The 25,057-nt window shown below is 40.0% G+C and overlaps 1 protein-coding gene across 6 annotated transcripts in view; it reads left to right on the forward strand.

The window, feature by feature from the left end:
* The first annotated feature begins 974 nt into the window (after positions 1–974).
* The window catches only part of PPP3CC (protein phosphatase 3 catalytic subunit gamma), an 80,752-nt gene continuing 56,669 nt past the window's right edge, over positions 975–25,057 (forward strand). For 3 of the 6 annotated variants that reach the window (XM_025279180.3, XM_025279182.3, XM_025279181.3), the window contains exon 1: positions 976–1,322. In XM_025279180.3, the coding sequence (XP_025134965.1) occupies positions 1,274–1,322 (49 nt within the window). In that variant the 5' untranslated portion in view covers positions 976–1,273. Of the gene's footprint in view, positions 1,323–25,057 lie in introns of all 6 variants that reach the window. The other 3 variants (XM_044940122.2, XM_044940121.2, XM_025279183.3) reach the window with 2 other exon arrangements.

Here is a 25,057-nt window from a genome sequence, read left to right on the forward strand (position 1 = left end):
GTTTTTAATCTAGAGATGAGCCAGATTATTAAGACTCTACGGAGACTTGCCCATCGTTTTCCATGGTAAGAATGACGGGGTGTCAAAGGGGAAGAAGGATTGCTTCCAGCTGTGTAGGTGGCACGCAGAACTTACAGGTCAGTTCCCTGCACAGAGGAGGTCTGGGCCAGGGGCGCCTTGGAGGGGGGCTGCGGTCCCCTTTCTGACAAGTGGAAAGGAAGCTAGGAGGCTGTGGGACCTGGCAGGTTGTGTGTGTGGGTGGGGGGGGGCTCTTATCCACCCACTCGGAAACCACCCCCCTCCCCCCACTACTAGATTAGAACTAGGATGCACGCGATCGTTCTCACTATACTAAGTGCTCTCGACAAATGTGACAACTTAAACCAGGGGTTTAAATGGGTTTGGCGACTTGGGGGAGGGTAAGCTGTGGGAAGGAGCTGGATCAAACTGATAACGACTCCTAGAGACAGAGTGGAGGGGAGACCCCGAGGAAAGGGAGGGAGGCCCCGCCGTGGGGAAGGTCTGGGAGGACGAGGGCGCCCTGCAAGGTGATCCCAGGCGGACAAGATGCGCACGGCTCCGCCAGACAGCCGCCGGGACGCTCGGGCCGGGTCACAAGATGGCCGCGGTTCCGCTGGGCCTTTGGGTGCGGGAACCAGGGCCCGGTGTTAGGTGCTCCAGGCCCGCGCGGCGCAGGCAGCTGAGAAGCAGTCAGAGCTGGAGGGGAGGGCAGGCAGAGGAGAGGGGGAAGACCGACATTCGGAAGCTGGAGGAGAGGAAGGAAGGGCGCGTGTACGGAGGGCGGCCGCGCGGGTCCGGGGTCTACGTGCGAAGGGTAAAGCCGGGGTTGTCTACTGCCCGGGGGCTGGAGGTCAGGCGACCGAGCTGCCGGGGAAACTTGCGGAGCTCAAGGCCTCGGCGCGCGCGCCGCAGGGAAGTTGGGGAGGTGCCGAGTCGGGGGAGAGCGCGCGCGCGCGCGCGCACGAGCCTCGGCCGCGCGCAGCCGCGGCTGCCCGCGTAGCCTCCCCAATCTGCTGTCGCGGGCGCTCCCGACTCGGCGCCTCGGGAGGGAGCGGTCAGTGGGCCCGCATAGTGTCCGTGGGATTCGAGGCCGGGCTGCTGCGGCCGCCTCCTTCTGGTGCCTTGGCCGCCCTGATTAAGCGGGGCCGGGGCACGGCCGGTAGACCGGCCCCGGGGAGCCGAGATCGCTGGAGGCGAAGGCGGGGGCGCACGTCTGGAGATCTCCCCGGACCGGGAGGAGGCCGAGGGGATCATGTCCGGGAGGAACCTCCACCTCTCCACCACCGAACGCGTCATCAAAGGTGCCCAGCGGGCCAGGCCTTCCAGTCGATCGGCGGGAAACGGCCCTCGGCCGGGCGATGGCTCGGGGCCGGAGGGAGGGAAGGAGCCGAGGACGGGAGTCGGGGGGGCGGCGGGGTCCCGGGCGGCGCCCATCCCGGAGGAGGACCTAGGGGGGTGTGGGAGACGGGAGGCGGGGATTCCCACCGGGGCTGCCCGGCGGGGGCGCCGGGCGTTTTCTGTAGCACCTGGACCAGTAGCTAGCTGGGGATTGCTCATTTGTCTCCAGTAGTGTCGGATTTCCAGGCAGGGTGGGTGTTTCTAATCCTATCAACCCCTAAAGAGTCTGATCTCCATCTTTTTAGTCTCTTACCTGGGGGGAAGCCATCTAGGGTGATGTGGGCAGGGTGTTAAGTAGGCTCTTCCCAGTCAGATCTTTCTGCCGCTCCTCTTCCGAAAGGTCAGATATTTCTTGCCCCTTCCCCAACCTTTTTTAAGTATGAATACCATGTACCTTTTAGCCCACTTTCTCCAGGTCATCACGTCACTGTTATTACTAAAAGAAACAATATAGTGAAATAAATACAAATAAATTCATTTTATGATATTCGAAAGGGATCTACAGATCTCTTGACATGATTGTTGGCGTTTTATTTTCTTTTTGGCCATAGAGACTTGGAGAATGATATTCTCTGATTCAGGTGTCCAACATCGACTAAAGTGTTCCTTATGTTGTAGTTGTTTCTGCCCTTAAGATTAGTGGTTTAAGCATAACCGCTAATTTATGTGCTTCTTTTGTTCAGACATAAGACTTAAGTACAACTCTTCTCTCTCAGTTTTAATACTGGGTTTGAAAGCACTATTTTATAAGAAGGGAATATACCAAGATCCAGGTGTGTTAGTGACCTCTAGATAAAGGGGTTAGTTGTAAGTGGGGAGAACTCTTAAAATACTTTTATTTTTTTATTTTGGTAATTATATGGAGAAAAGAAACCAAGATTGGTGATGAGAAAACATTTTTCTCTTCGTGGAGAAAAATGATTAAATGGTCAATGGAGGGAAAGAGTTTTAGTTATAACTTAGGGCCCCCCCCACCTCCAGAAACATTAAGCATCATAAATGTTGATTGTCTGCAGTATATAATTTTAATGTATCATGTAGTTTCCACCCAGAAAATCATCATCATAAGTGTTGCTCATAAATGTTAATTATCTACACTATATAATATTTATTAAATATAATGGGATTTTTGAGATTTACCTCCTCAGCATTTGTCTGCTATCATTGGGGATTTAAGAGAATTGGTCATATAACTGACAGCCCTTTAACTGCTAAATTATTTTGATTATTTTAATATCAGTTTTCATAGTATATAACTCATCAAGGGTATATAACCATCTCTTTAAGATTTAGAATCTATTAGACAATCTTCTTGGATAAATCAAGGTCATCATAATGTACATTAATTTCTGTCCCATGCAGTTAATATGGCCGGTGCATTCTGCTATATAAGGGTGTTGGCAGTTTCCTCCTGTGCTAAAATGACTCCTCACTGCTATACCAGTTTAGTGCTTTTGTCTGTTTTTAGTTTATCTCCTTCAGTACTGTTCTTTATCTGTCAAAATATGCCCTTCTAATCTGCCACTTATAAGCTGAAGTAGGCAGGGAAACCAGATAAACCAGAATAGTGTGTCAAGTCAGAATAAATAGGATCTGAGTGAAGCTTAGTGGTAGTCCTCAGACCTTTACAGATCTCAAATTCTGATCGCCATTGTAGCACGTAATTTCTACCATAACGTGCAATAAGCTATAAAGGAAATGATATAAAAGATACAAAGGTCATTTTAAAATGACCCTTTCAAATCGTTAAATACAGAAGTAAAGTAAAATAAAATGCAGCTAATATGCAGGTGCTGACTTATTGCTAGGCATACCCATAGTTAAGTGAACACCCTCATAGTCTGTATGATTCACATTTGTTTTTTGGTGAAATTATAAATGACTGCATGTTATCAGATTACTCTTAAAGAAATGAAACATGAATGATTTCAAGCCCTTAGATTGTATGGTTTGTCTAGTATGTAAAAACTTGAGCATGAGAACTTGAGCACAGCAATTGTGGCTTCTTGGTGACTTACCTTGCTTTTTATCTACATTTTCCTGAGTTTGAAATATTGAGGTTTATTCTAAGAAAGTAAGGTGTCACTGTATTTATAGCTAAGGTCCCCTGGTTGTATTGGGTTCTAAATCTGATCTAATGTTATCTTGTCTGGCCAGAATTGTTTGCATTTATTCACAGCTGGAAATCTTTTTCAGAGGTGAGACCACACCCCAGTTATTTTTGGTTCTGTCATTTCCTGTTCACTTTAAAGTCTACTTAATTGTTTTGCTTGAGCAAATGGTGAAGAGTTGGGTGGGTGGGAGTGATTTGTATTTTAAGTGTCTTTTTTAAACAGCAACTTGCCTAAAATGAAGGACTAGACCTGTGGTTTTACTCCTGCTTCTCAAGCTTACTTGTGACCTTGCCTGTTTTTTTTCTAACCTTGCGTTTTTAGTTAAACCCTGTTTTGTTTTGTTTTGTTTTTGCTTCAATAATCTCATCTGCAAAATAGAGTTAATAATACTTTCTTCCTCAAGCATCTCAGCCATGCAAATGACATAATGGATGTGAAAAGCTTGACAGTGTAGTATTATGAACCATTTGAAAAATACCAGAAAGCATATGAAATTGTAAGTTAAGAAGCTGTTCTGAGGAAAATACCTCTTCTATAATATAAAGGACATCTGGGTGGAATCCCATGGATAACAGCATGGAAACCAATAATACAGCCTGTCTTGTATTCCCTGGCAGCTGGCTTCTTCTCTCCCAGTTGAAGGTGTTCATTTTGTGTTTAAAAAATATAAAAATTCTTATGATTTCACTCACTCATTAAATGTTTATGGAGAGCCATCTGCAGTGTACTCCCAATAGGTGCTCATTTGTTTCCTCTTTGTTTTAAAAATTAATATATGTGTGAGTTTCTAGAACAGTCCATATGCACTAGAGCATCACTACTTGTGTCTGGAGCAGAAACTCAAATAATTGTGAAAATCTTTCAGCTTGATTTTTTTTTTCTGGTTTCCAAGTTTCTTTTTCTGTTGGAGGGATTTTTTTTTTTTTCCTTTGACAGTGATTTTTATAAAAAGTTTTTATTCCTCTGGACTGAATCTTTTCAGCAGCAACAAGGAAATTTCACTGGGCATTACATGACAGATAGGGAGAATGCATTGTCTAAGTTTGTTATTTGGTGGCCGAATGGATTTTAACAGAAGTCAGGTTTCTTTTTTGATACAGTTCTTCCATTCTCTTGAAATTCAAGTATATTGTATAGTCAGAGAATGTACAGTCATTTGTAGCATGCATTGAAGACTGCTGGTTCTTTAATATTCTGGCACTAGGTCTAGATGTGGCTATGGCTTTCTTGGACTTCCCAGGTAACTCTAGTGGTAAAGAACCTGCCTGCCAATGCGGGAGATATACAAGACACAGGTTCGATCCTTGGTTTGGAAAGATCCCCTGGAGAAGGGAATGACAACCCACTCCATTATTCTTGCCTGGAGATTCCCATGGAGAGAGGAGCCTGGGGGGGGAGCTGCAGTCCATAGGGTCGCAGAGAGTTGGACACAACTGAAGCGACTTGGCACACACACACGCACGCACGGCTTTCTTAAAATTTTTCAAGAAGAGTAGTATGACCAGAAATGACTATTTCCACAAGTATACCCTGAACCCTTCTGTCTCTGGTACTTATACCTCTTTTATTTTCTGTTCGTTCCCTTTCCCATTTTCATATCATGACAATGAATTTACCAAGGGTTAAAATTATTTTTTCTTGTAAATATATGCTTAACCCTATAAATTGTGAAAGGCAAAAGGGAAGAAAACAAAGGCTTCATATTCATTCCTTACAGAAGCAACTGCTGTTAATACTTTTCATTACTGTACTTTCATTAATACTTTTCATACAGTTGAACCTTGAGCAACACAGGTTTGAACTGTAGGCCCAGTTATACGTGGATCTTCTCAATAGTGTACTATGGTGCTACATGATCTGAAGATGGTTGAATCCGAGGATGTAGAACCGTGGATAGGGAGGAACTTTGGGTATGGAGAAACCACCTGTGTGTATACAGAGGGCTAACTGTAAGTTGTAGTGGACTTTATAGTGTGTGCAGTGTTGGCACCCTTCAGAGCCTCCTTATTCAAGGATCAGCTGTATTTCCATCTACTGGTATGCTTTGAATTTAATATATGTCATGTTAAACCTTTTATTGTGCAAATAATTCATATTCTTTTAATTAAATATGGTAATTTTACCTAAATCCTTTCATAATGGTTTCAGTCAACATGAAAATGATTTGAAAGTGCTCATATTCATATTTTGATCCTTTATATTTTCAATCATTTGATACAGTGCCAACCTAGAAGAAATATTTTCAAGGATAAATATTCATTGTGAGCAAGTCATATAGCACACATCTGTTGAACTTGTCAAAAGTATTTCAGTTATGCTTAGTTTACCATTGTAATTAACAAGCTGCCAAACTATCTGAACACTTGGACATCCAAGACTGTTTGAAACTTACACCTCTAAGTGAAAGTCTCAAAATTCAGAAAGGATCTCTTAATTTAAACACTTAATTTCTTTTTTTTTTTGAGCAGGAATAAGGTGTTCTTTTTTACCTGTATGATAATGGTTGTGATGAAAGCCTTATTTATATCAGACATTTGATAATACAATTTTCTTCTATAAAGTAACATCACATTTTACTGTAGAGTTAAAAAAAAAGCTATTGGATCGTTGGGAGAGACAAATGCTAAGGACTTGTGTGCATGTTAAGTCACTTCAGTTGTGCCTGACTCTTTGCGATCCTATGGAACGTAGCCCGCAAGGCTCCTCTGTCCATGGGATTCTCTAGGCAATGAATGATACTGGAGTGGTTACCAGGCCCTCTTCCAGAGGATCTTCCTGACTCAGGGATCGAACCCCTGTCTCTTACATCTTCTACACTGGCAGGTGAGTTCTTTACTACTAGCCCCAGAAGGACTCATTACTTAAAGTGAATTAAAGAATTGATTAAAAACTTTTTCCTAAGCAGTATTTGATAACAGAGTATCTTTCCATTAAAGTAACATTTTGGGGAAAAGCTAATTTTTAGGCATATCTATGAGAGACAAAATTATTCAACTAATTCTGTTATATTTGTAGTCATTTTGGGGCTTTGGTGCTACTTAATTGCTAAAGCCAACCAGTCCATTCTAAAGGAGATCAGGCCTGGGTGTTCTTTGGAAGGAATGATGCTAAAGCTGAAACTCCAGTACTTTGGCCACCTCATGCGAAGAGTTGACTCATTGGAAAAGACTCATGCTGGGAGGGATTGGGGGCAGGAGGAAAAGGGGATGACAGAGGATGAGATGGCTGGATGGCATCACCAACTCGATGGTGGGCAGTTTGAGTGAACTCCGGGAGTTGTGATGGATAGGGAGGCCTGGCGTGCTGCGATTCATGGTGTCGCAGAGTTGGACACGACTGAGCAACTGAACTGAACTGAATTGCTAAAGGACTAATAGAAATAAAGAGGTGTTTTTTAATCATCATCCTTTGGTGCAGTCATTAATAGAATATAGCATTCTATTTTAACATTTTTTATGTTAAATTTTAGCTTCATTCAAAGATAAAAAGCTGAGGTCTAAAAATTTCATCCTAACCTAAGTCATATCTGATTTCGTTATCTTTATAATCTACCTAATTATTCAAATGTATGCAGAGAGAACTTTGGTTCCTTATATTCAGTTTTATTTTGTTGGCAAACTGGATTTTTATCATGAAATCTTTTAGTTTTTTGAGTCTTTGTTATTAGAAGAGGGTATAACTTGGTAACTAGGCTCTCTAGCTTGAGTGACAGAAAAATATGCTATACTAGCTGGCCAAGGAAATATGTATCTTTGATGATTGTTATTAGATTTATTGAATGCTAACAAGTCATGATGTTTTGGTGCAATGTCCAGACAGTGTCAGCCCAAGAGAGTGAAATTCTGAATGAAATAAGCACTAGGAGATAATTGTTATTTAATCACTAGGTTGAGTCTGATTCTTTGTGCCCCTCGGCCTGTAGCCCACCAAGCTCCTCTGTCCCTGGGATTTCCCAGGCAGGAATACTGGAGTGGGTTGCCATTTCCTTCTCCAGGGATCTACCTGACCCAGGGATTGAACCCACATCTCTTGCATTGCAGGTGGATTCTTTACAACTGAGCCACCTGTAACCCTTGTTAAAAATGTTTAACCTGTATCTAGTTATAGTAAATAATCAGACAAATGCAACTTATGGGACTTTCTATAAGACAAATGGTTTGAACTTTTCAAAAATGTCACAGTGATGAAAAATTAAAAAGGCAAGAGGAGTATTCTAGATGAGAGAAGATGAAAGAGAAATGGCAGTCAAGTACAGTGCCAAGGCTGGATGGAGAAGATGAATAAGCCATAGAGGACATTTTTAGGACAACTGGGCAAATTTGAATATGGAGTATATATTAGATATAGAAATTCAAAATTAAATGTCTTGGGTATGTGATAGGCTATTGTGGTTATAAAGGATAATGTTCCTATTCTGAGGTGATACCTGATGAAGCATTTAGGTTGAAATGTCATGATGTCTGCAGTTTGTTTTCAAATGGTTTAGGAAACAGAAATCTGTTTGTTAAAAGAGAAAGCAAAAGTGGCAAAATGTTTACCTTGGTGTGTGCTCAGTCGCTTCAGTTGTATTGGATTCTTTGTGACCCAATGGGCTGTAGCTCCTCTGTCCATGGAATTCTCCGGCAAGAATACTGGAGTGGGTTGCCATTCCCTTTTCCAGGGGATCTTCCTGACCCAGGTATCGAACCCATGTCTCTTGTGTCTCTTGCTTTGGCAAGCAGGTTCTTTAGCACCTCTGGGAGGTCCAGTGGTGAATATGGGTGAAGAGCAAATGGATATCCTTAGTATTCTTTCACTTTTTGATAGAATTTCAGTGTTTCAAAATATAAAGTTGGAGAGAGAGAAAAAGAGTACAATTAAGAGATGCCTCCAGTAACCAGACTCGGGAAAGGTACTGTCAGTTTGAGGATGCAGTGGTGGCCCAGGGAAGGCATGCTGAAGAGAAGAACACGAGTTTTGTTTAGAACATGAGTTTTAAAGTACATACAGCTGATATGGAGTGATGGCTACTTGTTTAGTAGGAAAAGAGGTGGTTGCAGCTACACAGTCGGGCATGGAAGAACATGCAGAAGTAAAGATGGAGAAACAAAGTGTACTTGAGTAAGGGATTGAGAGGAGGGGTGAGTAAGTTCAGAGAAGGGAAGCGGCCTGATGAAGGAGAGGAGAAGGACGAGGGGCAACTGAAAACTCGGTGATCAGTTGGCAGTGATTCCATTAAGGAGAAAGCAAGATTATTTTGATGGCTATGTGTTAAAAACAAACAAACAGGCTTAATCGACTTATAAATGTAATTCAGAATTATGGAACATTCAAACATTACCCAAACAGATATTGTGACAGACTTGTTTTATTTTTTGGGGAGACTGAAGTGAGAAAAGTGGTAGAGAGATAAAATAAATATTAAAAAGGACTAAGAAGCAGACAAGATGGGAAGGATTTCCTAAGTATATTTCCCATCCCTGTTAATCACACCACTTACCATTTAGTCACTGGCTCAGATGACAAGCCTGGGAATCAGGCCAGACTCTTTCCTGTCCCTTACATGTCATATCCCATTCTGTCAGACTCAGTTCTGTGGACTTCTGGTTTCTACATAAGCTACTGCTTCATCTTCCTCGCTCACTTCTTGCTTATATTAATACTGTTGCTGTAGCCTCTTGCTACGGCGATTTAATCTAATCTCATGCTGCCATCATGATCCTTGGATAATATAAAGAATTTTTTTTGTGCTTGAAATCCTTCATGAACTCTTGCAGCCCGTAGGGTAAACTTCAACTTTGTTGATGCGGAAGTTTCCCTCGCGCTTAGCCTCTAACCTTGTGTTACTTCCTCCTCATTTCACACCCCCTCCCAAACCTACGTTCCTGCTCCTTGTTGCCCCTAGAATCCCATGCCCTGCTGTATCTGTGAAAGGATTCTTTGCACCACTTCTATATAAAATCTTGTCCCCTAACATGACTAGTTCCTATTTATCTTTCAGGATTTAGCCAAGAGGACAGTTGAGAAACTTTTTCTCCTTTACTAGGAGGCTGTATGAGTAATTGTCTTAGAACTTGGGCTTTGAAGTCAGATGAATGATTCAAATTCGGCTTCTTTTAGTATCTGCATAACCTTGGACAAATCACTTACCTTTGTTTTACCTCAGTTTCCCTATTTGAGGAAGAGGGACGATAAAACTTAGCTTGTAGGTTGGTGGTGGTGGTTTAGTTGCTGAGTCGTGTCCGACTCTTACAATCCCATGGACTGTAGCCCGCCAGGCTCCTCTATCCATGGGATTTCCCAGGCAAAAATATTGGAGTGGGAAGCCATTTCTTTTTCCAGGGGATCTTCCTGACCCAGGGATTGAACCTGAATCAGATTTTTTACCGCTGAACCACCAGGAAAGCCAGATAGTTATAAGGATTAAATAAACTCCATAGAGTGCAGTGACAGGCACTTGGTAAATGCTCAGTACGTATTAGCTGCTCTCATCCTCATCAGAAGAATGAGATATTTGCCTCCTACATGCTCCCATGAACACTCTCACTTGCTTTACAAATTTCTGAAAATATTTTAATGTTCTTTATTCATTCTAATTTCTAATTAGAAACTCTTTCTAATTTATTCTTTGTTCTAAACTGTTCTCTTCAAGTGCAAGAACTGTATTTTTTTTTTTTTAATTCTTTTGATGTGGACCAGTTTTTAAAGTCTTTATTGGATTTGTTACAGTATTGCTTCTGTTTTATGTTCTGGTTTTTTAGCCCCAAGGCATGTGGGATCTTAGCTCCCTGACCAGGGATTCAACCTGCACCCACTGCATCGGAAGGTAGAGTCTTAATCACCGGACTGCCAGGGAAGTCTGCAAGAACTGTGTATTCTTAATGCTGAACACAGTGCCTAGACCACAGGTGCTTAGTAAATGTCTAAGTGAAAGCCTAAGAAACTTAACTTTATTGAAGACAGTGTAGGAAAGAGCATGGGAACTGCTAATTACTAGCTGTGTGACTTCTTTTCCTTGTTTTAATTTAAAAATGGGAGATAACAGTACCTACCTCAGAATTTAAAGATTATATTTCATATTATATAAAGTGCTCAGCATATTGCCCATAGTGGGTGCTTAATAAATGTTAACTATTCTTTATTAAATGAATTCTTGAATCTTGGTGAGATTTGGCCCTAGATCTGTTTGATTTTAAGTGGTATATGTGCAATGATAGCTTAACAGTGTTATATTTTGTGTTTTCCAACTTTAGTGTCCTTAGCTTTTGAAAGAACTTAAATGCTTAGTCAAAATAGTGAAAATTTCCTTTTCTATAGTATAGATAGAATTTTGAAAATCGTATGTTCAGAAACAGATATTTGGTGAGTTCTTACTATAAGCAACATATTTTTGGTTATACTCAGAAGCTTAATTACTGTCTTGAAAAGTACTCAGTATAGCCTGTGATAATTTCCCAAAAATGTAACAGAAAATTAGAACTGTGGAGCTTCCTATGACTAATACCACCGGGAAGAGCAGATGACTAAACCATAGACTATATCTGGTAAGAAATGTTTGCCCCCTTCACTCTATAAATTGATAATCCTTTCAAGTTTAAACTTTAACGGTTGATCGGTGGCCCCACTAGGTAAGACTTAATTTGTGGGAGGTTTTTGGTTTTTTTTGTATGTATGCCTTGGTACCTTTTATTCTTGTGACTTAAGGCTTTGTGGAAGTTTAAAAATAAAATAGGATAGTTTTAATGAAGGGCCAGAGTAATAAAGGTAATTGGTGGACTTATTCACGAAAGTAAGTTAGTTGCTGTTGTTGTTGTTGTTTTTTACTATTGTGCAAGTTTTATTGAACACATATGATCACTGTAAAGTTATGGTTTCTTTAAGACAGGTGAGTTCAGTGACTATCAAAGAACAGAATAATCTGAAAGAGTGATTTCCGATTATTGAAATAAAATTTGTTCTGATCTGTTATAAAAGGACCTGAAATGTGCATACCACTTTCACTAATAATAGTTAATATAGCCTCTTGCTGCTGCTGCTGCTAAGTTGCTTCAGTCGTGTCCGACTCTGTGCGACCCCACAGACGGCAGCCCACCAGGCTCCCCCGTCCCTGGGATTCTCCAGACAAGAACACTGGAGTGGGTTGCCATTTCCTTCTCCAATGCATGAAAGTGAAAAAATAAAGTGAAGTCGCTCAGTCGTGTCCGACTCCTAGTGACCCCATGGACTGCAGCCCACCAGGCCCCTCCGTCCATGGGATTTTCCAGGCAAGCGGTGTTTAACTGGTTCATGATTGGAAAGGCAGGTGAGGAGATTAGGAAATAAGCTGCAAAAGTAGGGCAGGCCTGTTGGCTTAAAATAGGAATGAAAGCAGGGTTATTTGCAGTGAACGGAGACAGCTATTTAGGTAAATCCTAGTGTCCCATGAGGATAAGACCACACAATAATCTAAAAATAATAGCTTAAAGGCCAATAACTTTTAAGGTTTATCTCCTATACTTCTACAGGATTAACGTGGTTGTCACCAATGTGATCTTTCTCTTTAATGCAGTTCTGCGTCATATGTTAGGCATATGAAAATATGTATCATTTATGTAGTGGATGTATATTAAAGCAGTATATTGAATTGAATTTGACCATGAAAAGGCTGCAGAATTTTTTCAGTGTACTGTAGAAACTTAGTTTTTAAAATTTATTAAATTTTTTTTTGATAATTTTAGATTTACAGGATGTTGCAAAGAAATGTACAGGAAAGTCCTATACACCCTCACTTAGGTCTCTTCCACAGTGTCAATATCCCACACTGCCAAAGTACTGTACCAAAATTAAGATATTGACATTGGCACGATCCAGAGAGCTTATTCAAGTTTCACCAGTTATACACGGATTTGTGTGTGTGTGTGTGTGTAGCTGTATGCAGTTTCACATGTTTATAGCTACAACCACAATCAAGATACTCAACTGAATCACCACCACAAGACTCTTGTGTTACTACCCCTTTGTTGCCACACCCATCCCCTTCAGAAACTCATTTTTATAGTTTGGTTATTGTCTTGAATCATATATAAACTTGATTTGATTAGGGTTTTTGCTTTTGAGTTTAAAGCATTTACAATCGATTCCCCCCCACCCCGCTCCCGCAATCCAGGTAATCTAACAGCAACTGTCTCAGGACAAAAACTAGGTTAAAATGTGTTGGCAATTTGGGAGCACTAAAAACTTTCTTGGATAAAGGTATAAAGACTTAGAAAGATGATTCTGAACTCTGGTTACCAAACAGAATCACCTGTGGAGCTTTAAAAAAATGATACAATGTATCCTTACAAAAGGATACACAGTATGATACATATATAAAATTTTTTTTAAACTTAAAAAAGGTTTTATTGAGATAAAATTGACATCATACAATGCACCCATTTAAAGTATATGATTCAATGGTTTTTAGACATATTCACAGATATATGTAACCATCACCATTTAGAACATTTTAATCTCAAAAAGAAACCCCATATCTTTCAGCTGTCACCTCCCTAGCCATCCATTCCCAGCCCCCCAGTTCTATGCTGCTGCTGCTGCTAAGTCGCATCAGTCGTGTCCGACTCTGTGCGACCCCGTAGATGGAAGCCCACCAGGCTCCTCTGTCCCTGGGATTCTCTAGACAAGAATACTGGAGTGGGTTGCCATTTCCTTCTCCTAAAATTTTTAAATATATTGTGTATAAATATATTTAAGCAAAATTATATATATATATATATATATATATATAAAGAAATTGACATTGGGAAGGATACACAAATACTTAATGGTACTAATTACCCCTGGCATGAAGGAAAAGGATGGAGGCTGTCTTCAATTATAATTGTAACATTCTAGTTCTTTAAAAATATTTGAAACAGATATGGCAGACTTAATGTTTTAAATCTACGTCATAGGTACATGGGTGTTCGTAGTATTTATATTATTTCCTATACCATTTTATGTAAAATTATTTTTTAAAACTATTTCATTAAAAATATGTATGAAGTGTTAGTCGTTCAGTCATATCTGACTCTTTGTGACCCCATGGACTTATTAGCCCACCAGACTTCTCTGTCCATGGGATTCTGCAGGCAAGACTACTGGAGTGGGATTCTGCAGGCAAGACTACTGGAGTGGGTAGCCATTCCCTTCTCCAGGGGATCTTTCCAACCCAGAGATCAAATCTGGGTCTACATGAAGTATATTACATCTGTGTTTGGAATTTCCTCTTTTCTCCCTTTTAGTATACCTTCTGTTTATTTTATTTTGGTGCCAACAGTGGAAATAAATACCTACAAATGAGGATTGAGACAGTAGCTTTGGAATTTCCAGAAGACCCAGACTTTCAGCGGCGGTTTCAACTTTCTGATGCCCTTCCCTGATTTCTGTAGCCATCTACTGATAATCCCCTCTACAGTCTTTCATGCAGCTAATACTTCCAATACAGTATATTGCTTAACTGTTCTGTGTTGACATTACATCTTATTTTTTGATGTAATATTGACATTACATTAATTATTTTGGGTGCTTAAATAGAATATAAATTTCTTTAAGGTAGACTCATGTGTTAAAGTTATATAATCTATACCTTACCTTCTAGACAGTATGGGTATGTAGTAGATGCTCGATAAATACTGAGTTATTTAACTTAGAATATAATTATCTCCCTCGTATTTTCTACTTTTACTCAAAGAACCTTTGCAGTTTTTTGTCTCCTATAGATTTCAGAACTTAAGGTTTTAACAAATAATCACTATTAAATAGGATTTTAGGAAGGCCAGCCTATAGATCTCTTCAGGTACCGAGTGTTTTATTTTTCAGTTAGTAACATTGTATAACCATGAATTCTGTAAAATCTCAAATTGTGTAAAATCCTGGATTGTATAAAATTCTTTTGCTTTCTTGAGTGTATCTTGCATATGAATTTATTTATTGTGTGTTATGTCTACATAGTACTCATTTAATCTTAAATTTTAGTGGCTTCCCAGAGAGATTATTTGTATTCTAACCTTTTTTTTTTTTACGTTGACTTATGTATGAAGAAAAACTATTAGAGATTATTTGATGAAGCACTATAGCAAAAGACTTCCCTGATAGCTCACTTGGTAAAGAATCCTCCTGCAATGCAGGAGACCCAGTTCAATTCCTGGCTTGGGAAGATCCACTGGAGAAGGGATAGGCTACCCACTTCAGTTATTGGGCTTCCCTTGTGAAACAACAGACTGGTTCCCAATAGGAAAAGGAGTTTGTCAAGGCTGTATATTGTCACCCTGTTTATTTAACATATGCAGAGTATATCATGAGAAACGCTGGACTGGAAAAAACACAAGCTGGAATCAAGATTGCCGGGAGAAATACCAATAACCTCAGATATGCAGATGACACCACCCTTATAGCAGAAAGTGAAGAGGAAATAAAAAGCCTCTTGATGAAAGTGAAAGTGGAGAGTGAAAAAATTGGCTTAAAGCTCAACATTCAGAAAACGAAGATCATGGCATCCGGTCCCATCACTTCATGGGAAATAGATGGGGAAACAGTGGAAACAGTGTCAGACTTTATTTTGGGGGGCTCCAAAATCACTGCAGATGGTGACTGCAGCCATGAAATTAAAAGATGCTTACTCCTTGGAAGAACACTTATGACCAACCTAGATAGCATATTCAAAAGCATTGACATTACTTTGCCAACAAAGGTCCGTCTAGTCAAGGCTATGATTTTTCCTGTGGTCATGTATGGATGTGAGAGTTGGACTGTGAAGAAGGCTGAGCGCTGAAGAATTGATGCTTTTGAACTGTGTTGTTGGAGAAGACTCTTGAGAGTCCCTTGGACTGCAAGGAGATCCAACCAGTCCATTCTGAAGGAGATCAGCCCTGGGATTTCTTTGGAAGCAATGATGCTAAAGCTGAAACTCCAGTACTTTGGCCACCTCATGTGAAGAGTTGACTCATTGGAGAAGACTCATGCTGGGAGGGATTGGGGGCAGGAGGAGAAGGGGCCGACAGAGGATGAGATGGCTCGATGGCATCACTGACTCCATGGACGTGAGTCTCAGTGAACTCCGGGAGCTGGTGATGGACAGGGAGGCCTGGCGTGCTGCGGTTCATGGGGTCGCAAAGAGTTGGACACGACTGAGCGACTGATCTGATCTGATCTGTGGCTCAGCTGGTAAAGAATCCGCCTGCAATGTGGGAGACCTGGATTTCGTTCCCTGGGTTGGGAAGATCCCCTGGAGAAGGGAAGGGCTACCCACTCCAGTATTCTGGCCTGGAGAATTCCATGGATTGTACAGTCCATGGGATCTCGAAGAGTCAGACACGACTGAGTGACTTTCGCTACAGCAAAGGAACTTAGTCTCTGGAATCAATCAACCTGAGACCAAATTCCAGCTCCTCCAGTTACTTACTAGTTGTGAGATTTTGTATAAAGTTTCTAACTTCCCTGAACCTTGGTTTTCACATTTGTCAAGTGGGGATAATAATACTTCATAGAGTGTTATTAGGTTAGATGAGACTATGTATGTAAAGCCCTCAGCATAATGGCTGTTTTGTAGTTAGCAGACAACAGTTATCATTATGATCACTATTATTTTTTGTGACTCTGTAGTTAAAGTTGAAATCTGAAACCTATACTGAAAAGTGTTTTTTGGATACCTTTGACAACCTGCTACTGCTGCTGCTAAGTCGCTTCAGTCGTGTCCGACTCTGTGCGATCCCATAGACGGCAGCCCACTAGGCTTCCCGTCCCTGGGATTCTCCAGGCAAGAACACTGGAGTGGGTTGCCATTTCCTTCTCCAATGCATGAAAGTGAAAAGTGAAAGTGAAGTCGCTCAGTCGTGCCCGACTCTTAGCGACCCCATGGACTGCAGCCTACCAGGCTCCTCTGTCCATGGGATTTTCCAGGCAAGAGTACTGGAGTGGGGTGCCATTGCCTTCTCCATTCGACAACCTAGCACAACATAAATAATTTAGCCTCAGAGATTGTAGCTAACTTATATTAGCAAATTTAATGTACTAACAAAAAGAATAATGCATTATTATCAAGTAGGATTTATCTCAGTAATGCAAAGTTGTGTTAACACTTGAAAATCAAGGAATATAATCAACATATTAACAGGGTAAAGGAGAAAACATATAGCATTACCTTCGTAAATTCAGAAAAACTATTTGACAAAAATTCAACACCCCATTCATGATTTAAACAAACATACTTCTAGAAATACTAAAGGAAATCAACCCTGAACATTCACCAGAAGGACTGATGTTAAAGCTGAAGCTCCAATACTTTGGCCATCTGAGGCAAAGAACTGACTCATTGGAAAAGACCCTGATGCTGGGAAAGATTGAGGGCAGGAGAAGGAGGTGCAGAAGATGAGATGGTTACATATCACTGACTCAGTGGACATGAACTTGAGCAAACTCTGGGAGACAGTGAAGGACAGGGAAGCCTGGCATGCTGTATATATGTAATATATATATATTCTTTACTATTATAGTTTATTACAAGATTTAGAGTATAGTTCCCTGTGCTCTACAATGGGTCCTTACTTACCTATTTTATGCATAATAGTTTGTATCTGCTAATCCCAGACTCCTAATTTATCCCTTCTTTCCCTGTTTTGTAATGCTAAGTTTATTTTGTATGCTTGTGAGTCTGTTTCTATTTTGTAAATCAGTTCATTTGTATCATATTTTAGATTATACATGTCAGTGATACCATATAATATTTGTCTTTTTCTTTCAGACTTCACTTAGTATGATTATCTCTAGGCCCATGCATGTTTGCTGCAAATAGCATTTATTCTTTTTTTATGACTGAGTAGTATTCCTGTGTGTGTGTGTGTGTGTGTGTATGTACACCATATCTTTATCCGTTTATCTGTTGATGGACAATTAGGTTGTTTCCATGACTTGGCTATTGTAAATAGTAAGCAAACTGATTTTAAAAAGGAAGAGCAAACTTGAAGGACTCATATTACTGGTTTCAAGACTCACTATAAAGCTACAGTAATCAAGACAGTGTGGTAAAGGTGAAAAGGACAGACAGATAGATAAATGGAAAGCAGCAGAGTCCAGAAATAGACCTACATGTAAATGGTCACTTGATTTTTTGATAAAGCAATTCAGCAGTGAAAAGAAAACGTTTACAACAAATGGTGTTGGGACAACTGGATATCCGTATGGAGAAAAGTAAAATCTGACACGTAGCCTACACAAAGCTTATTTAATAATGGATCACAGACCTAAATGTAAAAGTGAAACGTTACCATTTTTGTAAACTTGGAAGAAACATCAATAACCTCAGATACAGAGATGACACCACCCTTATGACAGAAGTGAAGAAGAACTGAAGAGCCTCTTGATGAAAGTGAAAGAGAGAGAGTGAAAAAGTTGGCTTAAAACTCAACATTCGGAAAACTGAGATCATGGCACCCAGTCCCAATCACTTCATGGCAAATAGATAGGGAAACACTGGAAACAGTAACAGACTTTATTTTCTTGGGCTCCAAAATCACTGCAGATGGTAACTGCAGTCATGAAATTAAAAGGCACTTACTCTTTGGAAGAAAAGCTATGACAAACTAGGACAGCATATAAAAAGCAGAGGCATTACTTTGCCAACAAAGGTCCGTCTAGTCAAAGCTATGGTTTTTCCAGTAGTCACGTATGGATGTGAGAGTTGGATCACTAAGAAAGCTGAGTGCTGAAGAATTGATGCTTTTGAATTGTGGTGTTGGAGAAGACTCTTGAGAGTCCCTTGGACTGCAAAGAAATCCAACCAGTCCATCCTAAAGGAAATCAGTCCTGAATCTTCATTGGAAGTACTGATACTGAAGCTGAAACTCCAATACTTTGGCCATCTGATGCAAAGAACTGACTCACTGGAAAAGACCCTGATGCTAGGAAAGTTTGAAGGCAGGAGGAGAATGGGATGACAGAGGATGAGATGGTTGGATGGCATCACCGACTTGATGGACATGAGTTTGAGTAAGCTCCAGGAAGTTGGTGATGGACAGGGAAGCCTGGCATGCTGCAGTCGGTAGGGTCACAAAGAGTCAGACACGACTGAGTGACTGAACTGAACTGAAAAGAAAACCTAGAAGAAATCTTTTGACCTTGGGGTAGACAAAGTTTTCTTAAGTCACAAAAAGCAAGAACTATAAAAACTGCTAATTGGACTTCATCAAAATTAAAATCTTTTGTTTTTCTAAATATGTTTTGTTAAGAGAATGAAAGACAAGCCTTGGACTGGGAGAAAATACTCACTCTAGGTGTGTCTTACAAAGGACTTTTATTAAGAATATATAAAGAACTTAACAACTCACTGGTAAGCCAACCAGCAAAATTTAAAAATGGACACGATTTGAACAGACAAGTCGCAAATGAAGATATATAAATAGCCAGTAGTAGACAAGAAGATATTTGATATCATTAGCTATTAAAGAAGTACAAATTAAAATCACAATGAACTGCCACGACACACCCATTAGAATGGCTGAATTGAAGGGACAGCTATCAAGTTTTAACAAGGATGTGGAGTGACAAACTCTCAGGCACTGTTGGTGGGAATGTAAAGTTGTAAAAGTCCTTGGGGAAAATTGCTCGACAGTCTCTTCATATGTTAATTATACACCTGCCTTACGTTTCTGGCACTCCACCCCTAGGTATTTACCCAAGAGTAATGAAAATAAGATTTGTACACAAATGTTTATAGCAGCTTCTGTCATAATAGCCCAAACCAGGAAGTATTCAATGGGTAAAGGAACGACCTCATGGTAAATCCTCACAGTGGAGTCTAGTCAGCAATAAAAAGATACAAACTACTGATATATGCAACAGCGCAGGTGACTCACAAAACCACTATGTTAACGAAAAATACCAGACACACAAAAAACTATGCACTGGACCGTTCCATTCATACAAAAATAAAAAGTGCAAAATTCATGTGTAGTGACAAAGTAGAGCAGTGGTTGTCTGGTGCTGGGAGGCAGAGGAGAGGGTCTTTTCAAGCGTAATGGAAATGTTTCATATCTTGATTGTGGCTGTGGTTTGACAAACGGAAACGTGTCATATTTATCGAATTGTGCACATTAGTGGATACAGTTTACTGTTCCTAAATACACCTCAATAAAGCTTATTTTTAAAAAAGAAGTTAAGGGAGCTATACCCTAAAGTTAATCTAGGATTTAGTGCAGATGACTTCAGTTCAGTTTAGTTGCTCAGTCGTGTCCGACTCTTTGCGACCCCATGAACCGCAGCACACCAGGCCTCCCAGTTGATCACCAACTCCCAGAGTCCATCAAACCCATGTCCATTGTGTCAATGATGCCACCATCTTATCCTCTGTCATCCCCTTCTCCTCCTGCCCTCAACTTTCCCAGCATCAGGGTCTTTTCAAATGAGTCAGCTCTCTGCATCAGGTGGCCAAAGTATTGGAGTTTCAGCTTCAACACCAGTCCCTCCAATGAACACCCAGGACTGATCTCCTTTAGGATGGACTGGTTGGATCTCCTTGTAGTCCAAGGGGCTCTCAAGAGTCTTCTCCAACACCACAATTCAAAAGCATCAGTTCTTCAGCGCTCAGCTTTCTTCACAGTCCAACTCTCACGTCCATACATGACCACTGGAAAAACCATAGCCTTGACTAGACGGACCTTTGTTGGCAAAGTAATGTGTCTGCTTTTGAATATGCTGTCTGGGTTGGTCATAAGTGTTCTTCCAAGGAGTAAGCGTCTTTTAATTTCATGGCTGCAGTCACCATCTGCAGTGATTTTGGAGCCCCCCAAAATAAAGTCTGACACTGTTTCCACTGTTTCCCCATCTATTTCCCATGAAGTGACGGGACCAGATGCCATGATCTTCGTTTTCTGAATGTTGAGTTTTAAGCCAGCTTTTTCACTCTCCTCTTTCACCTTCATCAAGAGGCTCTTTAGTTCTTCTTTGCTTTCTGCCATAAGGGTGGTGTCATCTGCATATCTGAGGTTATTGATATTTCTCCTGGCAACCTTGATTCCAGCTTGTGCTTCATCCAGACCAGCATTTTGCGTGATGTACTCTGCATATAAATTAAATAAGCAGGGTGACAATATACAGCCTTGACGTACTCCTTTCCCAATTTGGAACCAGTCTCTTGTTCCATGTCCAATTCTAACTGTTGCTTCTTGACCTGCATACACATTTCTCAAGAGGCAGGTATGGTGGTCCGGTATTCCCATCTCTTGAAGAATTTTCCACAGTTTGTTGTGATCCATACAGTCAAAGGCTTTAGCATGTCAATGAAGCAGAAGTAGATGTTTTTGTGAAATTCTCTTGCTTTTTCTGTGATCCAGTGGATGTTAGGCAATTTGATCTCTGGTTCCTCTGCCTTTTCTAAATCCAGCTTGAACATCTGGAAGTTTTCCATTCACGTACTGTTGAAGCCTAGCTTGGACAATTTTGAGCATTACTTTGCTAGCATGTGAGATGTGTGCAATTGTGTGGTAGAATTTGAACATTCTTTGGCATTGCCCTTCTTTGAGATTAGAATGAAAACTGACCTTTTCCAGTCCTATGGCCACTGCTGAGTTTTCCATATCTGCTGGCATAGAGTGCCACACTTTAACAGCATCATCTTTTAGGATTTGAAATAGCTCAGCTGGAATTCCATCACCTTTACTAGCTTAGCGATGCTTCCTAAGGCCTACTTGACTTTGCACTCCAAGATGTCTGTCTCTAGGTGAGTAATACAATAATATGGTATAAACTTTTAAAAGGTGTGTAATAAAAGTCTTCTTCCTATCCCTGATTCTAGGCCACCAGTTCCCTGTCTTGGGGAGGTTAAAGCCTGTTACCAGAGACCACCAGGAGCACATCTATATCCTATCAAAATGAAGTTACACTTAGCTTGTTGCAGCAAGGAATAACATGTACTAGAATAACTGGTGGAGCATCTCAGAAGGAGGGAATTAGAAAAGAAGATACACAGAATTTTCAAAGCAGAGATTGGTCATAGAGTGAATTTAGGGTGGAAGTTAGTAGTCTGGGCAGGGACTGGCTACACTATGTGATGTAGTTGACTTGCTGGAATGGTCAGTGATTTTATCTTTAGTACACCTGAGTCCCTGAGGTGTTTTTGTCAGATCAGTTTCTGTGTAGTACTGGAACATACATAATGAGCTAATGTCAAAAAAAAAAAAAAAAAAAAGACTTTAGATAGTCTGTAGTGCACATTGTGGTTTGATTTGGTTCACTTTATCTGACTTTTAAGTCATAGTGTTTTTTCTGAGAGTTTGGGAACAATTTGTGGTTTCTGTTTCAATTTTCACTCTTTGCTTCTGATCATTTTTTAACTAAACTGGAGGATTTACCATTTAGGAGTGATCAGTAAAGATCTGTGCCATAAGAGAGGTTGTGAGTGTTTATCAAGCTTTTGATGGTAGTAATTTTGACCTCTGTAAACACCAAGCCATTTTGTTCTTTTTCTTAGATGATTTTTTTGTTTGTTTTTATTTATTTTATTGGAATATAATTGTTTTACAATGTTTTGTTAGTCTCTGCTGTACATCTTGAATCAGCTATATGTATACATATATCCCTTCCCCCTGGGGCCTCCCTCCCACCCCCCTATCCCACCCCTTTTGAGTCAGAGTCACTTGGCGTGATAATGACTGAATGCATTATTTAAGACTCTGGAGACCACACACATGGCATCTGTAACAGACAAAACTTCAATAATTATTGTTAAAACTTGAGATAATGTCTCATATATTTCATATCTATCTGGATCTTCCTATGGTAACCAAGTCATTTTTTCCCCTTTAATTTGGATATGGATTATTTACCTTTCCCAGTGTCTGAGGAATTAGTCCTGCATTTGTTGATTATCAAGGATAAAGGTCTTGGTAGTACTAAGAATAAAGGGCAGGGTGTTTACTGACAGTCTAGAATTTTGAGACAGAAGAAAATATCCAAGAAAATAAAGGGCAAAATCATGGAATGTGCATGGTAATCAGTGGCTCCTGGCATCGGAGAGATTGTGTTCTGTTGATTTTGGACATAAATGGTCTATTCACGTTATCTTCTGCTTTTGGACCAAAACAGTTCTGGAAATCCTAACTCAGACACAGTGTCTGGCCATAGCAATGATGTCAGCAGTACGCGTAGTTAATTTGTTCCATGTAGTGTTAATCGTTACAAGTACATGATACGTACCGTTACCAAAGTTCTTCTGACATGTCTCCCCAAGGTTAACTGTTGATCTTTAGATTATAGCTGGAACTTTAGGTGAATGTAAGGAAGAAGCAGAAACTCCTTGTAGGTGTGAGTCTACAGGCTTTATTTATTCATTTATTATATTAACCATTAACCAGCCTTATCAGAATGGAAGAGAGTGGAATCTTCTGTTAAAGTACATAATCAGTTTCATAAAGAGTCAGTCATTGAGTATTCTTAAAGTAAGAATATGTCTTGAACAGAGAGGATATTGACAAATATCCAAGCCTTTTGATTTATCCTATAAAATGTATGAGGAATGTCACCAATACAAGCTTATTTAAACCTAGAGATAAATCTTTTGTCGATAGCTATTGTGTCAGTCTTTAATCTGAAAGATAAACAAACATTGAAGCATATCTACTTTAACACATTTTAAATTAATACAACATTAACTTAGGAAGGCTGAAGGTTGAACTCTTTTCATTTGTCAGATTTTTTTTTTTCTTTTTACCCCATTTTAATAAAGCAAAGAGCTCTCACAATAGTTTTGAGTTAATTAAAAGTTGGAGAATGCCAAACAGAGCTAATAATTTCTGTTAATCCTTTAAAAATATTTTTAATAAGGTAAAGGATCAAATCTTTGTGTAACCTAATGGTCCTTTAATTGGGTAGACTCAAAGGTATTGTAGGCGGCTTTACAGTTTTATTGTTCTGAATTTGGAGTAGAACAAAATCGAAGGGAATTGTTGTGTGACAAAATACCAGTTGTGACTATCCAAAGGTGAGGAGTAGTTAAAGGCAGTATATTTAAAAATACAGCAATAAGTGACACTGTTTTTTAGGAATGTCATCTTTTTTCTAAAAGTAAGGAATGTAAAAAAAAGACGACTTACAAGTTTGTTAAAAGAAAAAAAAGCACAGAATTAACAGGATGCTTTAATTTAAGGATTTAAGGAATGTCTTCTAGGCACAGAATAACTTTGCCCTTTTAATAGAAAGAAAATCAAATTCTAGTTTTCCTTTATTTATTACTCCTGAAAGCATTTACATTAAAAGGATTTATAAGCCTTTATTCCTTTATAATAAATCCCTCACATTTGACCAGTTTTGTCAGAAATTCTGATGTATTTTCTTTCTCTCGTCAAAGGTTGTTTTGTTTTTGTACAAACCCAGACAAATGGCATCCCACTCCAGTACTCTTGCCTGGAAAATTCCATGGACAGAGGAGCCTGGTAGGCTGCAGTCCATGGGGTCGCTAAGAGTCGGACACGACTGAGCGACTTCACTTTCACTTTTCACTTTCATGCATTGGAGAAGGAAATGGCAACCCACTCCAGTGTTCTTGCCTGGAGAATCCCAGGGACGGCGGAGCCTGGTGGGCTGCCGTCTATGGGGTCGCACAGAGTTGGACACGACTGAAGCGACTTAGCAGCAGCAGACAAATAAAATATACCAGTTCTCAGACTTTCTACCTTTATTAATAACCTTAATAAAGTAGAAAAGATCTACTGTCTAATTTATCTATAGCTATACTCTGTCATTTTTGATACAACCAGAAATTCCCCCCCCAGCTTTATTAAGATAAAATTGATGTATATCATTATGTGAGTTTAAGGTGTATAATGTGTTAATTTGATATACTTATATACTGCAAAATGGTTATTTACCACAGTGGTGTTAGCTGACAACATATAAACACCGTATAATGACCTTTTTTTTTTTTGTGGTGAGACAGACATTTCTTATTCTAAAATACAAAATTATTCTCTTTATTTCTAGATAACCAAAAACATATCTGATACTATGCATTCACATTTCCGTGTCTTTACATGCATTCTTTTACATTCTTTCAAAATCAATAACAAAAGAAATTGTTAAGAGTTAAAAGTTGAATGAGAGGGGAATTGTGAGGGTATTAGAAATGAGTAATCCTATAACTTTCAGAGAGTTACAAATTAAAAGGGCTTTTATTGCCTGTGGATTAATTGGTCTCTAAATTCTCTTTAGGGTAATGCCAATTAGTCTTTTCCAGGTTTTGTGTCTCCTGCCTGTGTGAATGCTAAGTTACTTCATTGGTGTCCGACTCTTTGCAACCCCATGGACTGTAGTCTCCCCGGGCTCCTCTGTTCATGGGATTTTCCAGGCAAGAATACTGGAATGGGTTGCCATTTCCTCCTACAGGGGATCTTCCTGACCCAGGGATTGAACCTGTGTTTCCTGAATTGGCAGGTGGATTCTTTACCACTGAACCACCAAGAAAGCCTCTTTGTATCTCCTGTGCTATGCTTAGTCACTCAGTTTTATCTGACTCTTTTCGACCCCATGGACTGTAGCCCGCC

This window comes from Bubalus bubalis, chromosome 3 (assembly GCF_019923935.1).
Source record: "Bubalus bubalis isolate 160015118507 breed Murrah chromosome 3, NDDB_SH_1, whole genome shotgun sequence".
Classification (NCBI taxonomy): domain Eukaryota; kingdom Metazoa; phylum Chordata; class Mammalia; order Artiodactyla; family Bovidae; genus Bubalus; species Bubalus bubalis.